This window comes from Scyliorhinus canicula, chromosome 18 (genome assembly GCF_902713615.1).
Source record: "Scyliorhinus canicula chromosome 18, sScyCan1.1, whole genome shotgun sequence".
Lineage (NCBI taxonomy): Eukaryota > Metazoa > Chordata > Chondrichthyes > Carcharhiniformes > Scyliorhinidae > Scyliorhinus > Scyliorhinus canicula.
Window position 1 is genome coordinate 59,333,792 of NC_052163.1, and position 15,876 is coordinate 59,349,667.

The following is a 15,876-nucleotide window of genomic DNA, read 5'->3' on the forward strand; positions in this document are numbered from 1 at the left end:
AGCATGGTAACACGGTGGTCAGCACTGTTGCTTCACTGTGTCAGGGTCCCAGGCTTGATTTCCGACTTGAGTCACTGTCTGTGCGGACCCTGTGCGTTCTCCCTGTATCTGCGTGGGTTTCCTCCGGGTGGGTTTCTTCCCACCAGACCCAAAAGATGTGCTGTTAGATAATTTGGACATTCAGAATTATCCCTGTGTACATTGTGACTCACAGTAACTTCATTGCAGTGTTAATGTATGCCTACTTGTGATAATCAAGATTATTATTATTGCTTCTGGAGCCTAACTAAGGTCTTAAATTGTTACTTTCTTGCTATTCTATCTTTATGCTATGCCTTTAAGCATGAAACACAGTTCCTATTTTTTTCGACATTACTGAATCTGCCACCTGTGTGCACATTTTATTTGTCTACCTGCGCTCTGTCGCAGCTTTCCACAGTTTAATGTGGGGATATCAGGCTTCGGGTCTGTGATGCTTTAATGAGCTGAATTGAGATAAAGCACAGTTGGACTTTGAAATTCTAGCAATGCCATAGAATTTCAATTTGAATAAAATTGGCAGTGTGACAATATGGTAGCATTATCATTAAAATAACATGTCAGCATAACAGTGTTTCATCTTGCAGACTGATAGATTTACTTTGTAAATAGAACATAGAACATACAATGCAGAAGGAGGCCATTCGGCCCATCAAGTCTGCACTGACCCATGTAAGCCCTCGCTTCCACCCTTTCCCCGTAACCCAATAACCCCTCCTAACCTTTTTCTTTTGGTCACTAAGGGCAATTTATCATGGCCAATCCACCTAACCTGCATGTCTTTGGATTGTGGGAGGAAACCGGAGCACCCGGAGGAAACCCACGGAGGAAACAGAGCAACTTTGGATTTATATTTGGATTATTTTGTTGCTGTTGAAATGGAAAATTCTTAGAATCAGTGGTCCTTGGAATTCTGAGTGGTAGCAACTCCCAGCTAATGTAGTTTCAAGCTGATTAATTTGACATCTCTAAAGATGTGTACTTACCCCTGAATTCAATAAAATGTGGTGAAATGCATTCTTATTTATTTGCATTGTGTGCTTTATACTCTTAGGGTGGTACTTAATCAAGGCTGTGGGGGTCTCACTGAAGAACCCGCTATGTTGAGTGCCACTTGGACACTTAACTAGACAGCAGCTGCACCCCCCCCCCCCCCCACACACACACACACACACACTTAAATTCCACCCTTGGATTCTGAATAAGTTTGACCAGGTTTGTTTTCCCCCCAAGCCTAAGAAGATATAGATGCCAGTTCTAAAGAATGGAAAAGTGAAACTTTCTCCATGTTGTCCAGCAATGTGTTCTAACGGTTCTCCTCCCATCTCCTTTAGAAGGGTACCTATTCAGCACCAGGATGATGTGGCAAATTTTGCTAATCTTTCATTTTGGTGTGTGTGAGATTAGCTACTTTAGTACTTAATTTAAGTTTTGTCTCCAGCAGAAGTAACTGAGGCGACCCAAATTCAGAATTATACCCCATAAGTGGAACTGACTTTGGGTGATGGTGTAAAGCAGGCAATATCAGCTCAGCTACCCCTTTTTGGAGCATACCAGATTTTCCTTCTCCATTGAATAACTTGATTGTAAATTTAATTGCCTTTACTTTTAGAACGAGAAAAGGAACGGCACAAGAAGAAAAGCCGAAGTGTTTCCAGAAGCAGAAGCCGGGATAAAAAACGGAGAAGTCGAAGCAGAGATAAGCGCAGCCGAAGTCGAGGCGGGCGAAGCAGAAGCAGGGATAAGCGAAGCACTTCACGAGAACGGAAGCGTCACAGGTAACTTTCGGTGTGCAGGCTGTAGCAGTGTTGACCATGGCAATCTCATCTTGAGTGGCCCTTGGCAAAGGCCAGGTGATTCCTAAGAAGGAAGGATAAATTGTGAGATTATGTATTGGGGACAGCCATCACAGCAGCGTGGAAGTGGACTGGAAACAAGTCAGATTCTGGCAGTGAGTAATCCAGAATGAAAACTGGCGGATTTGATTAGCTGACAATTTCTAGAAAACATCGGAACACTGGAAACTATTTACACTATATTTGGTCCTCTTTCGTTTTGCCATTTAGGATCAAGACAGCTCACCACCACCTTCTTGAGAGCTATTAGGGATGGGCAATAAATGCTGGCCTAGTTAGTTAGCGAAGTCCACGTCCCGTGAAAGAGCATGTAATTCATTTTGAATGTTGACTGTTGATTCGGCTGATCTAATTAAATTCCCGCTAGAAAAGATACTTGTTTGCTGCCTTCATTTTCTTCCTCTGTCCAGAACACACAAACTCCTGTTGGAGTACAGCCCCAACTGTACACTGTTTCAATGGCTAAACGCTACTGAGAGGAGGCATCACAGTCAAACTGGATTGTTCTCAGCACTCCATGCCAGTGCAGAGTATTTCCCCTTATACTCACCAATTCCCATTGCATTAACGCTCAAACATATGCACATTTAATTATATGACTAGCTCATCTAAGCATTATTTCAACAAACTGGATAATTATCCAGTGGGTTGTCTACATCTTTTCCAGTCTCTAGTTTTTGATTCTACTGGAGCCAAAGCAGAATGCCACATCTGTCGGCATTACGCTTTGGACAAATCTCAACAGAATCGCTGTGCAATTGGACAATTTGTTCATCATAGAATCACTACAGTGCAGAAGGAGGCCATTCGGCCCATCGAGTTTGCACCGACCCTGTGTATTATAAAGGTGAATAATATGACAGCGCACGGGTACACAAGGGCTGTTCCTCCTGGCACTGGTGTCAAAAGGAAGTCAGTCATTTTCCCCACACATAACAAAATTACAGGTAACTCTCAGTTCATTCTTAGTGCATCCTGGATGTGGTGATGTGCCTGGAGATTAAAGCGATTTGCACCATCTGAATTCAATGGTGAACCTGTTAACAAAGTTGCCGTTGGTCACTTAATTATTACAAGGCTAATCAGAGGCTGTATAGTCTTTGTGGAAATAGGTACTTTTGGTGTGTAGAGGAGTTTCAGAAGACTCTGCGACAGATCGAAGACTCCAGATAGTTCTTCAGTTTTTGATCAGGTAATGGCTCTGACACCATCTTTCTATCCTACTTGGGGATGTCCGAGTAGGAGCTGAGAGCTATAGCGATGAGGGAGACAGATTTGAGAGAGTCAGCATTATTGAGAGGACAGGTACAATCCTGATTGCAGCAGCTGTTCTTATTTTAAGTGACTGAAAAAGAGGACGAGTCAAGGTATTGGGAAATCTGGAGACGAAATGGACCATCTGGCCAAAAAGAATTATGACAGAAGAACTCAGCGGGATAACCATGTGACACGTCTAGTTAAAACACTTTTTACTTTTAAAATCCATCTGCAGTATGTTTCATCTGTTCTTAATATGTCTCTTTGATTCCGATCAGTAAGTTCCCGGAAGTATATGGAAGATCTGAAAATTGGATTGGATTTGTTTATTGTCACGTGTACCGAGGTACAGCGAAAAGTATTTTTCTGTGAGCGGCTCAACAGATCATTAAGTATATTGGAAGAAAAGGCAATAAAAGAAAATATATAATAGGGCAACACAAGGTATACAATGTAACTACATAAGCACCGGCATCGGATGAAGCATACAGGGGTGTAGTGTTAATGAGGTCAGTCCATAAGAGGGTCGTTTAGAAGTCTGGTAACAGCGGGGAAGAAGTTGTTTTGAGTCTGTTCGTGCGTTTCCTCAGACTTCTGTATCTCCTGCCCGATGGAAGAAGTTGGAAGAGTGAGTAGGCCAGGTGGGAGGGGTCTTTGATTATGTTGCCCGCTTTCCACAGGCAGCGGGAGGTGTAGATGGAGTCAATGGATGGGAGGCAGGTTCATGTGATGGACTAGGCTGTGTTCACGACTCTCTGAAGTTTCTTGCAGTCCTGGGCCAAGCAGTTGCCATACCAGGCTGTGATGCAGCCAGGTAGGATGCTTTCTATGGTGCATCTGTAAAAGTTGGTAAGAGTTAATGTAGACATGCAAATTTTCTTCGTTTCCTGAGGAAGTATTGGCGCTTTTGTGCTTTCTTGGTGATAGCGTCGATGTGGGTGGACCAGGACCGACTTTTGGAGATGTGTACCCCTAGGAATTTGAAACTGCTAATCATCTCCACCTCGGCCCAGTTGATGCTGCCAGTGTTGTGTGCAGTACTTTGCTTCCTGAAGTCAATGACCAGCTCTTTAGTTTTGCTAGCATTGAGGGAGAGATTGTTGTCGCTGCACCACTCCACTGGGTACTCTATCTCCCTCCTGTATTCTGACTCTTCGTTATTCGAGATCCGGCCCACTATGGTCTTTGCTGATGATAAAACTGCATCTATGACACTACCAAATGTGGAAGAATCTATCTTGTTCAACGTAAGGTTTTCTGCACACCAAAGATTCCATGATGCCAGCCTACCCTTCCCTTGTAGGGTGAATTTCTTTATTCTATTGATAGCTTTGCTCTTTCTGTGGGGCAGAAGGGTGGCAGGATCCAAACATTTTCTCGCTTGTAGGTTAGACTCTTATCATTGGATCTAAGTTTTGTCTGATCAACCAACAAACAAACAAAATTATCCTACCTGGGCGTGATATAATTTCTGATGTTTCAGTAGCATTCATTAAAGCATTAAATTTTGCAAGTTTTGTTTACTTTCTCCCAACAGTCGGTCTCCCCGTCGCTCTCGTAGAAAGAAGCCCTACAGATACTGGGATGTGCCTCCTCCAGGCTTTGAGCACATTACCCCGATGCAGTACAAGGCAATGCAAGGTAGATTCTCCCAATTTGTTATTTTCGGTTTAATGAGAACCCAGTCAGACTGTGTTACATGATGATCTGGCTGCTGTAGTGTTACTCTTCAGTGAACATATCCGTATTGCACTAAGGAAAAGAATATGTCTCTCTACCTCTGTTTTCCTTAGCTGCAGGTCAGATCCCTGCTACAGCACTGTTGGCAACCTCCACAGTAGGTGGTGTGACGATCACACCAACACAGGTTCCTATCATTGGCAGCCAAATGACCAGGCAGGCCAGACGATTGTATGTTGGCAACATACCCTTTGGTGTCACAGAGGCAAGTGCAAAGTATCTAAATTTATTTTACTGTCTTCTTGTTGGTTTCGCTTAATAGTACAACAGCAACAGGCCTCATTAAAATGTTTGAGTGAAAAGGTAATTTAGATGGGTCAAAGTACTGGGAAATCTAGAGAAGAAATGGATCATCTAGCTAAAAAAAAATCATCTGTGTGCTTGCCTTTCCCCTTTTAAATTGGATGGTGGGACAAATAGGAGATATGAAGTTGCAGGGTTGCAAGCACAGCAGATGGGAATCCGAGTCCGTGTTGGTTTTGTAGCTGAGAAAGAGAATAAAGATTATACTCCATGGTTTCCTGATCTTGTTAGGTTTGAATTGGACGAAAACTTGCAACAATAAAACCATTGTAAAGGAAGGAAAACATGTAATTTTGGAGTCCCTTTCATGACCTCTGGACATCTTAAAACACTTTCTTTTGAAGTTGAATTGCTGTTATAATGCGGAAACATAACTGCCAATTTGTACACAGCAAGGTGATAGTTGTGGGGTAAATGTTTGCCACAAGGACAATTTTGCTGTTCTTTGAATAGTACCATGGGACCTTTTGCAACCACTTGACGGCTGGCAAGGCTTCAAATTAACATCTCATTCAAAAGCCAGTGGCTGTAATATCGTAGCACTCTCTTCATGTGGTAAAGGAGTGTCAGCCTAGATTACTCCTGCAAGTCTCTGGCGTGAGACTTGAATCCATGTCCTGGCTCTGATGTGAGCGTTCCTTCTAAGCCAAGGCGTATACTTAGTGGAGAGAGAAAGTTGAAAAAATAGGTGGGTTTAGTGGAAGAATTCCAGAGCATGGAGCCAATGCAGCTAGAGACAAAAATGGGGCAAATCGTTGGGACAGAGACAGAAGAGGCTAGAGTTAGAGGAGTGAGATTTCGGGCATGGAGGAGGTTTAGAGTTGGGTAGGGGCAAGGCCAGAAATGGATTCAAATATGAGAATAAGAATTTTAGATGAAACCATAGCAGACCAGTATGTCAGGTGTGAGTAGAATTAGCCAAGGGTATTGAGGTTGCTATATCCTCCACAGGTCAGTGTCTTAATAATTCTGGCTGCAAAAGATTATTGCTGTGCTGTTTATGGGGAATAAGATGTGGTGGGATTAACAATGGCTTAGTATCGTGAGCCAGTATTAATTTTCCAATTATACTTAACTGTTTACAAGCGTAGGGCTTTTTAGATTCTGTAACCTTTTTGCTCCCCCACCCCCTTTTAAAAAAAAAAAAAAAAAAATTCATGGCTCTGTGCCTTGCAACGAGTACTGAGCTAATTAGAATTGATATTGGAATCTTTAGGTGCAATTATGTAAAATTCAGCTGTGGTTTCTTTTGTGATTGCTGTACAAACAACCCTTGCCAGAAGTGAGAATGTGCCTGGTGTCAACTCTCTTCCTCTGGTCAAATAGACCATTCAATACTCGGAGCCAAGGTGAGCACATGGAAAGCACCCATAGAACTGTACCATCTTGCACCTTTTCAATTTTCTCCCCACAGCATCTATTGAAAAGGTAGAGAGACAGGAACGGCAATTTGAGCTGTTTTCATGACTTTTTGTAAATAGAATTGACCCCCCACCCCAGCATAATGTTTTGTACAATCTGTTTGCAGATTGTCAGAAGAACTGACTTTGATAACGTTTCTTGTGTGGGTAGAATTGTATGGGTATAGTAGTATTACAGAGCTGTTAGTTGGTTGATGTTTTTAAGTGTTGATAGCATGTCAAAATGTGGGAAACGCATGCATTTGTGATATAGGTAGTGCTCAATAGCAGATTTTAAAGTGTCTGTGCATATTGTTTATTCCCTTAGGAAGCCATGGCAGACTTCTTTAATGCTCAGATGCGCCTTGCTGGGTTGTCGCAGGCTCCAGGGAACCCTGTACTGGCTGTGCAGATTAATCAAGATAAAAACTTTGCTTTTCTCGAGGTAAGTCTGTGTCCTTGATTTCTAATATTGTTTCTAAAACAAATATTTGTCTTCGCTGCCCAGCTTTCTTTACTTTATAGGGCAGGTTGACAGTTACTGAAACAGAACAAAAATTGTTCCTTGTGCACTACCTTGGGTTAATCCTGAGGACATGTGCCTGGCAAATATAGAATAATAGTTATTTGAAATGGTACGGGGGCAATCAAATTGAGTGATTGAACTGAATTCCTAAACTGAGTTTGAGCTTCACAGTGTATGCTGTAATTGGGGATGTCATTAAACGCACAGACACATTAATTACTGGAGTAAAATCTATAACTGGTGCGAAAAAATATATGAATTAATAGCCATTGTTGAAGGAATGCATTGTATTTGTTACCTCGTAGCTAATTGTTTATAAAATGCTTTAATAAATGCTTTGTATAAGAAGTTTGAAACTATTTGCCTTTATTTGCTTGTGCAGTGTACGCGTTTCCATTGGAGAGGGTGGGCAGGTGAAGTCTCTGGCAGTTGTTACAATTGAGGTTTATAAGATTGTTATATTTTAGGGCTGTGTCTTTAATTTGTGTTAAAATGAAGGCACAGATGTGACCTGTTCAAAAGTCCACATGACACCCAGCCTGGCTGGTTTGAATGTTAGAGAATGTCATTTGATAAGGTCCTTCATGGCAGACTGGTGCAAAAGATTAAATCACATGGGACCAGGGGTGAACTAGCTGGATAGATTCAGAACTGGCTTGGCCATAGAAGACAGAGGGTAGCAGTGGAAGGGTGTTTTTCCCAAATGGTGGTCTGTAACTAGTGGTGTTCCGCAGGGATCAGTACTGGTACTTCTGCTCTTTGTAATATATATAAATGACTTGGAAGAAAACGTAGCGGGTCTGATTAGCAAGTTTGTGGATGATACTAAGATTGCAGGAGTTGCGGATAGTGACGAGGAATGTCAGATACAACAGGATATAGATAGGCTGCAAAATTGGGCAGAGAAATGGCAGATGGAATTTAACTCGGATAAATGTGAGGTGATGCATTTTGGTAAATCCAGTTCGGGTGGGAGCTATAAAATAAATGGCAGAAACATCAGTAGCATAGCGATCACAGGGAGATCTGGGTGTGCAGGTCCACAGATCCGTAAAAGTATAGCAGCACAGGTGGAAATGGTGGTAAAGAAAGCTTATGGCATGCTTGCCTTCATAGGACTGAGTATCAGTATAAAAGCTCGATGTTACAGTTATATAGAACGTTGGTTCGGCCACATTTGGAATACTGTGCCCAATTCTGGTCCAGAAGGACATGGAGGCTTTGGAGAGAGTACAGAAAAGGTTTACCAGGATGTTGCCTGGTGTGGAGAGTATTAGCTATGAGGATTGAATAAACTGGCATTGTTCTCCCTGGAGAGATGGAGGTTAGGGGCGACCTGGTGGAAGTATATAAAATTATTAGGGGTAGAGATAGGGTGAATAGTTGGAAGCTTTTTCCCAGGGCGGAAATGACAATTACAAGGGGGCACAAGTTCAAGGTGAGGGAGGAAAGGTTCAGCGGAGATGTGCGGTGTAAGTTTTTTACACAGAGGATGGTGGTGGGCTTGAATGCACTGCTAAGTGAGGTGGTTGAGGCAGATACGTTAGCGACTTTTAAGACTTATCTGGATAGGCACATGAACAGATGGGGTATAGAAGGATACAGGCAGTTGGTCTAGATAGGACACGTGATCGGCGCAGGCTTGGAGGGCCTGTTCCTATGCTGTCTTGTTATTTGTTTGTTGTATTAAAGGAGGCCAGGATTGTTTTACTGGGAAGGAGGTGCAAGGGGTTTATACTTTTGAGACAATGGCCGCAGCCTGTGTGCTACCATTGAGATTGAGTCTCCAGTCCCAGAAAAGTATTGAGAATATTGTAAACACTTGTGTTTTAAACTGCCCACTGCCCATTTACTTCCAGGGTAAGAGAGTTGGGAGTCTCAAAATGTCTCCTTGTGTATCATATGGTCATGTGTCCATTGTCACAGAGATGGACTTTGAGCGATATCCCTGAAAACTCAAGACAAAGATAATCTGCTAGGATCTTGGAGAGGGAAGGGAACTATAAATTGCAATATTCTGTGGTTCAGCAAGCAGAAGTGTGGGTGGGATCTTGTGCTAGGATTGAAAAGACCAAATTTGGGCGGCGTTAAATAAGACTGGAAGATTCGCCTAGCTTAGCTAGAAGAGTTTTCAGGGGGAGGAAACTGAACTGCGAAAAACAATTTTGTGATTAAAGGTTCCCAGGCTGAGAAAGACAAAGAACAGAAGTAAACTCTCTTATGGGTTAAGAATCACCCTGGACTGGTTCCACGACAATTGAATGTCTACTGAAAAGGACAGTGTAAATTATATTTATGAAGTGTGTTTTTGGCTTCAAAAAGGGGAAAGATAATGTTTATTCAACAGTCCTCTTAGTCTTTTATTCCAGTACCATGAATACTTGTGTCATCCTTTCAACTCTTAACTGGTAGTTCAAATTTCCTTTAAAAAGGTATTGATCTCTAAAGAGATTGTAACGCAGTGCTGGTCTTGAATCATTGCAAAAGAAGTGGTTGAATTTCCTTCCATGTTGTATTTTCCCCATCCTGTATGAAGTTGCATCTTTTTTAAATTCCTTACCGGAGGACAGGGCTGCTGTTACAGCTTTAACTTGAGTTTTGATTCAGTTAAGACCTGCTGCATCTAAAAGCACTGAAACATTTATATGCATCTGTTTGGTCTAGCCTTTTTTTAAAAATAGCGTGGTATTCTTACTATTCTACCATTGGTCTCTTCCTAGTTCCGTTCAGTCGATGAAACTACACAAGCCATGGCGTTTGATGGCATCATCTTCCAGGGTCAGTCTTTGAAGATCCGACGTCCCCATGATTACCAACCTCTGCCAGGCATGTCTGAGCAACCTTCTTTCCATGTTCCAGGTCCGTCAAAAAATGCAACATCTGTGTGCTGGACTTCCTTTGCAGGTTTAAGTATACTGCATGCATCAGATGTAATGTCAGGTCACCAAAATGTTATTTAAATCAGCTATTTGTTGGCTAAAATGGAAAAAAATATATATTAAAACAAACATCTACAAAAACAAAATTGAAAACAAAATGCAGATACTATTTCAAACAAAATGCAAGGAAAGTCAGTGTCAGAACTCGCACAGCAGAATTATAATTCTGTGGATCAAAAACTCAGGGTGACTATTTGACTCGGAATGTGTGAATACTCTGAGTTGCATCCTGATCGAAGGAATATTATGTTGACATCAGAAATGACATTAAAATGGGTCAGAATATGGTGTGCAATGTCTTGCTACCTAAACTAACTTCAAATATGTTGAGGCGGTGGGTGGTGGTGTAACTTCCAGTGATGAACAGTTAAGCCAAGGTTGTTTGAGCCTTGCGTACTGAGGCTGCCATCCAAGGAGTTTGCTGACTCTGCTGTCTTCCTCTGGTGGAAGATGGAGCACTACAGTTGTCAAACTCCTATGTCTGCAACACGAGCAGCACTACGATCTCGCAAGGTACAAAAAACATCTGACTTCGATAAGTGACTGCATTTTTAGCCAAGTCACTTGAGCAGAAATATGGCAATTGTTTCACTCAGTCCCTATTACATCTGTTATATTAGATGCTGTAAAATTACGCAGAAAGCTAATTTTAGCAGAGATTCAGTAATGATGGTCAATGGGTTCAGATAATGTTTAAAACGTAAAATTTATTGGCTCCCGTTATTTAAGGTTCGAAATTTGGAAACAAAATGCTACTTTAGCTCTTGTTGGGCTTGGGGTGGTGGAGAAAATACACTTTTATGAAAAGAATTCACCTTCACTTTGCTCTTTTTCTCTTTTTTTTTTGTTTTTTTTCCTCTTGCCTTTTGAACATTTTATTTTTTCCTGTTTCCTTTTGACATTTTCTCAATTTTTTTTTCATTTTAATCTCTTCCATCCTCACCGGTTCTTAATCCCTGCAACTATTAAAAGTTCACTCACTTGTGGATTTTGGAAACCTGCAGAGTCTTTATGTTCCGGTTTGGAGCAGCTGGCGCAGCAAGATTCTACGCCAGCCTGGGAACGTGCGCATGTGACTAGGGCCACATTTGCAACACTGTAAGTCAGAAGGTTTTACCAGTTACGCTTCTGCTTTCCTCTGACCCATATGTGGCTTGCTTTTTTTTTTAACGAGGGGTGAGTTCATTCAAATTAAGGTGCAGGAAGATACTTCCAACATATGATGCTTTCCTTGAGTGTTCTATATATATATATATATATAAATCCTTTTGTTCTATTGAGGCAAAACATAATTAAGGTCCATTATCTGAACCCTTACTTGTCCCCTCCACAAGCTTAAGATGGCTCGAGTCCCGGTAGTGGCACACATCATCCATAAGCATGATGGTATCGTCAAATCTGCAGTTGCACTCGCTTACCACATGGAAGCAGATCATCTAGGATATAGTTTCTATGTATCTCATTGCAACATGTATTCCTATCCATTAAATAGAAATCGCCACAGTGATTCAGACATTCTGAATCCCTTGCCTACCTCCCACCATGAGGTAAAATGTTTGTGTGATCCTGATACTTTTCCTTCCTTCATTTTTTTATTAACTGTGCAACTTAATGACCCATACTCCCACTAGCTTTTAGTCCAGGATGTTTATATTGCCATGTTTTGTTTCTCTTGTCTCTCTGTAGGTGTTGTCTCCACAGTGGTTCCAGATTCTCCACACAAGCTTTTCATTGGCGGTTTGCCCAATTACCTCAATGATGATCAGGTAGCTATGGATACACCCCATTCGGAGAAAGCTGACAGTGTGGTCCTGCACTTTCTCCCCATCAATTTCATATATCCAAAGCTGCGTTGATTTATGCCACTGACCAAATACGGCTGGTCTGATAGTTAAGAGGCAGTTATTGACTGTTCAAGGTGTCAGCTTTCTCCAATGCAATTCCAAACTAATTTTTGAGGATGGCATTTTTTTATTTATCACCAATTTGTTTCTAAGAGCCAGTAACTTTGGGCCAATCCTTATACTGAAGGATTTTAAAATAAGATTTCTGTATAAAATCTTTCTGGGAAAATCAGTGAACAAGGAACGTCTGTTGTTTTATGGTGAAGACGATGGGTCAGTTGGATGGTTGCCCGTTAAGGAATCAATAATAGCTTGGACTGTTGCCTTTTTGGAATTGATAATGGCGCCTTTTTTCTTTTTCTTTTATCCCCACTTTCTCCCAAAATCTTTTTTTTTTTCAAATGTGAAAATGCTTGTGTGAAAACGCTGATCAAATAAAGTGGCTGGTGGAGAATTTGATACTTAACATATAGAATCATCATTTTTGCTCAAGCAAATTTCACAAGCTTCGTTTTTCAGCAAGGGAAGTAGCAACTCGGGCTGCTGAAGGGTGACAGAATGTCTTAAAGATCCAGATCTACAATACCAGCACCACAAACAAAACAAGAAAGTGAACTCCATTCTGTAGCAACATTACTGGAAGATACTTACATCTTAAGAGGGCCTTTTCTTCCCCGTTGCAGGAAGTTGTGTTTTTCTCCCATTTATTTTAGGACTCCTGAATTTGGCTTTGTTTTCCATTTTAGTATTTCAGTTATTTGTAAATTAGTGTAGGTATTTCTAATTGAAGCTTTCAGTTTGCCATCATGGCTTATTTTTCCAGTGGTAAAGATTTTCGTTTTAGCCCCATTTTCTTTTCACAGCAGTTCAGTTTTTACAGGTTTTTAGATTCCTAAACCGTTCGGCACATAAAGGTGAGATGCAATTACAGTCAATTTCTTTACTACCTTATATGTAGTGTTAAAACACTTTGATAAATTTGTATAGTTCAAGCTTGGTTTTACTATAAAATTGCCCTTGAAGGATCATATCAGGTTGACTTTATTTAATTGATTTTGCATTTTCTTTTTAGTAAAGCAATGGGCACTCAAGTTTTGGGCTGAAACTTAACTGTTGGATCCACTTGTACACATACAGTACTGACCAATACACATTTTGTTAATTTTTTAAAAATGCATAATTGACTTTAAACACCTTCTGAATCTTTCCTCCCCCAGACTGGACTATCTGCAAATAAGTTTCATGAAGATTAAGCATAGAAAATATTTTGGACAGTCTCAGAGGATCATTTAATGCATGCCTGAAGCACTGAACTATAACTGTTGCAAGTAAATTCAAAGCTGAAAGTGAATCAACTCCTCCAGTGACAATACAGATTGGCAAACTAATTATAATCGCTGGTTGTAAGTTGATGACTTAAGTCCTTGAGAAAACCCGGTCCTCATTAACTTCTTGAAGCATTTATTGAGGTTTGCACTGTTACTGCATTATTTAAAATAAACTTTGAATTTACTTTTTCCATATGCAAGTACTGGATCACTGTTAATTTCGAGCCCTAATTTATGTGCCTTGCATGAATAAATTAACTTCTTTAACTGGATAGTTCAATTTTCACTGTTAATAGAAAACCTTTGCTTAAGGTGCACATTCACTTCCTAATTCCATGCTAAATATTTAATAGATTCCAAATGTTTTGTAAAGTTTAAAAACATGATATGATCCTTGGCAACACTTTATTTAATTTCTGTAGCTATCTTAACACACACCTAAAACTGAGAAGGGGGAACAATTGGAGAAATTGATAATAAGCTATAATTGATATTCAACATTAGAAAATCTGAAATGCACGGTTTAATGAGAACAGGGAGTTTTGTTTTCTAATTCTAAATTTATGAGCCAGTGTTATACTGACTCCTTCCTTTGTAGTCACTGCTGGTTGATACTCATGGCTCTTTCATTTTTGTTCCCCCACTTTGTCCCCAGCTAGGGGCCTGTAAGATCGTAAGTCTTGGCGCATAGTTTGTTCAGTAGTACTGATCTACTGCTGCCATGCCAACCTGTAAGACAAGGCAAGTAAGAGCTCATGTCCCGCACTCGGATACCCTCGGAGCCAGCTGCTCTGCTCTGCCCTCAACTCTAGGACCTGCCCAGCCTTCCTGGGAGCATTTGCTGGCTTTGAGGGTAGACCTAAACAAAGAAAACAAATATAAACTTGGTTTTGGTACAAATGAATGAACCACTTTAAGTAGTGGTATAAGTAGTCCGTATAGACCTATGGTATATGTGCTGTAGGAGGTAAGACTCTTTTTTTCCTTTTTTTTTTCCAACTTGACATATATAGTCAAGGATTGTTTCTTTATGAAGTTCTTTTAATTGGGAGAGAGCTTTGAGCCTATAGTTTCTCAATTGCCTTTATTAACCCCTTGAGAACCAGATTTATTTTACGATGTCGATTGGTAAGAACATTTCCATGGCTTTCCAATCACTTTGAATCCTTAAAATGTCACGGTTTGGAAACTGCACGAAACCTTTCTTTGTCTATAATACCATAAATTTCTGATTGAATAAGTGCAGATCGTCCTCAATGGGTTAATTTGAAGGCTGAAAAGACCTCAATTTGCTTGTATATTTAGAAAAATAACCCATGTCTTCAGTCCAGAGTTCTGAAAAATGTACCTGGATTCTGTTGGTATTTTGGATACAGGATCCGAGAGATATGTGAACCCAAGTACACAATGGAAGCTAAGGTGTATGAATCCCAGTAAAGGGAATGCCTGATAAATGTTTGAATACCTGTGCTCTCAAAGGATTAAAAACAATAAAGCCAGGCCTTAATGTATGCTTTGGGGTACAGGTTAATGGATTTTCCTGAAATTCCTGACTATTTCACATTGATTCTATAATTATCTTGCCACTTAATTTCTAGTCTTTCTTCAAGAATTAAATCAAAGGTGGCAACCCTTTTGTTATCATGTAATTTTGTTAAATGAAATTGAACCAGTTCTATCATCCACAACCTTTTTCTTATCTGATCATATACATTTTAAAATGTAATCCAGTCAGTTATGAAGAGACTTCCCTTAAAAGCTGTCTTTTTGATTCTGGAGAAAGATCAATTTCATTGGGAGGCAAATATCTCTGAGCCATGTAAATTGAAACCAAAGATTGATGGGCAAAAGTGTAACACAATAATGGGCTGCCTGTAAAGATGAGATAGTTGGAGTACAGTCGAGGTACATTCCCAGGAGGAGGAAATGTAAGACAAATTAACCCAGAACTCCCTGGATGACATAAAAGGTAGAAAGCAGGATGAAGAAGAAAAGGATGCCATGTTTACAATACAAGTGAAAGAAAGTTGAATATAGAAAATAGGGGAAGTGGAAGAAAAAGGAGAAGCAAAGAGAGTTTGAAAAGAGACTGGCAACTAACATAAAAGGGAATCCAAAAGTTATCCCTAGGCATATAAATAATGTATGGGTAGTAAGGGACAGGGATGGGCCAGTTAAGGACCAAAAAGAGCAGTTATGTATGGAGGCAGTGGACATTGCTGAGGTACTAAATAAATCATTTACATCTGCCTTTACAAAAACGATGCTGCCAAACAAGCAGTGAAAGAGGAAGTAGATGAGTCAAGTGTGAATTAATTAAAGAAAGCCAGTGCAGGTTTGTTAAGAGCAAATAATTTTGAAACATTTTGATTGAGTTTTTTTTAAATATATTTTTATTGAGGCATATATATATACATCAAACACAACCATAAGAAAAAGCAAGCAAACAGGAATGCAAATAACCAAAGAAAATAAATATCCAACATCCTAGCTTCCGCCTCCCGCTCTCCACCTCCCCAACCTCCTTTTTAATCCCTCCCTCTCCACCACTGCTGACATCTTAACTATTTTCAAAGTAGTCGATGAAAGGCTGCCATCTCTGGGCAAACCCCTCCACAGACCCTCTCAATGCGAACTTTATATT

The 15,876-nt window shown here is 40.4% G+C and overlaps 1 protein-coding gene across 1 annotated transcript in view; it reads left to right on the forward strand.

Annotated features, from left to right (window-relative positions):
• Positions 1-1,635: 1,635 nt before the first annotated feature.
• Positions 1,636-15,876, forward strand: part of LOC119952912 (splicing factor U2AF 65 kDa subunit-like) — a gene marked incomplete at its 5' end in the record, with an annotated part of 42,359 nt that continues 28,118 nt past the window's right edge. Inside the window, 6 exons of the mRNA XM_038776541.1 lie at positions 1,636-1,817; positions 4,690-4,793; positions 4,946-5,097; positions 6,924-7,040; positions 9,842-9,980; positions 11,747-11,826. Of these exons, the coding sequence (XP_038632469.1) occupies positions 1,636-1,817; positions 4,690-4,793; positions 4,946-5,097; positions 6,924-7,040; positions 9,842-9,980; positions 11,747-11,826 (774 nt within the window). The remainder of the gene's footprint in view (positions 1,818-4,689; positions 4,794-4,945; positions 5,098-6,923; positions 7,041-9,841; positions 9,981-11,746; positions 11,827-15,876) is intronic.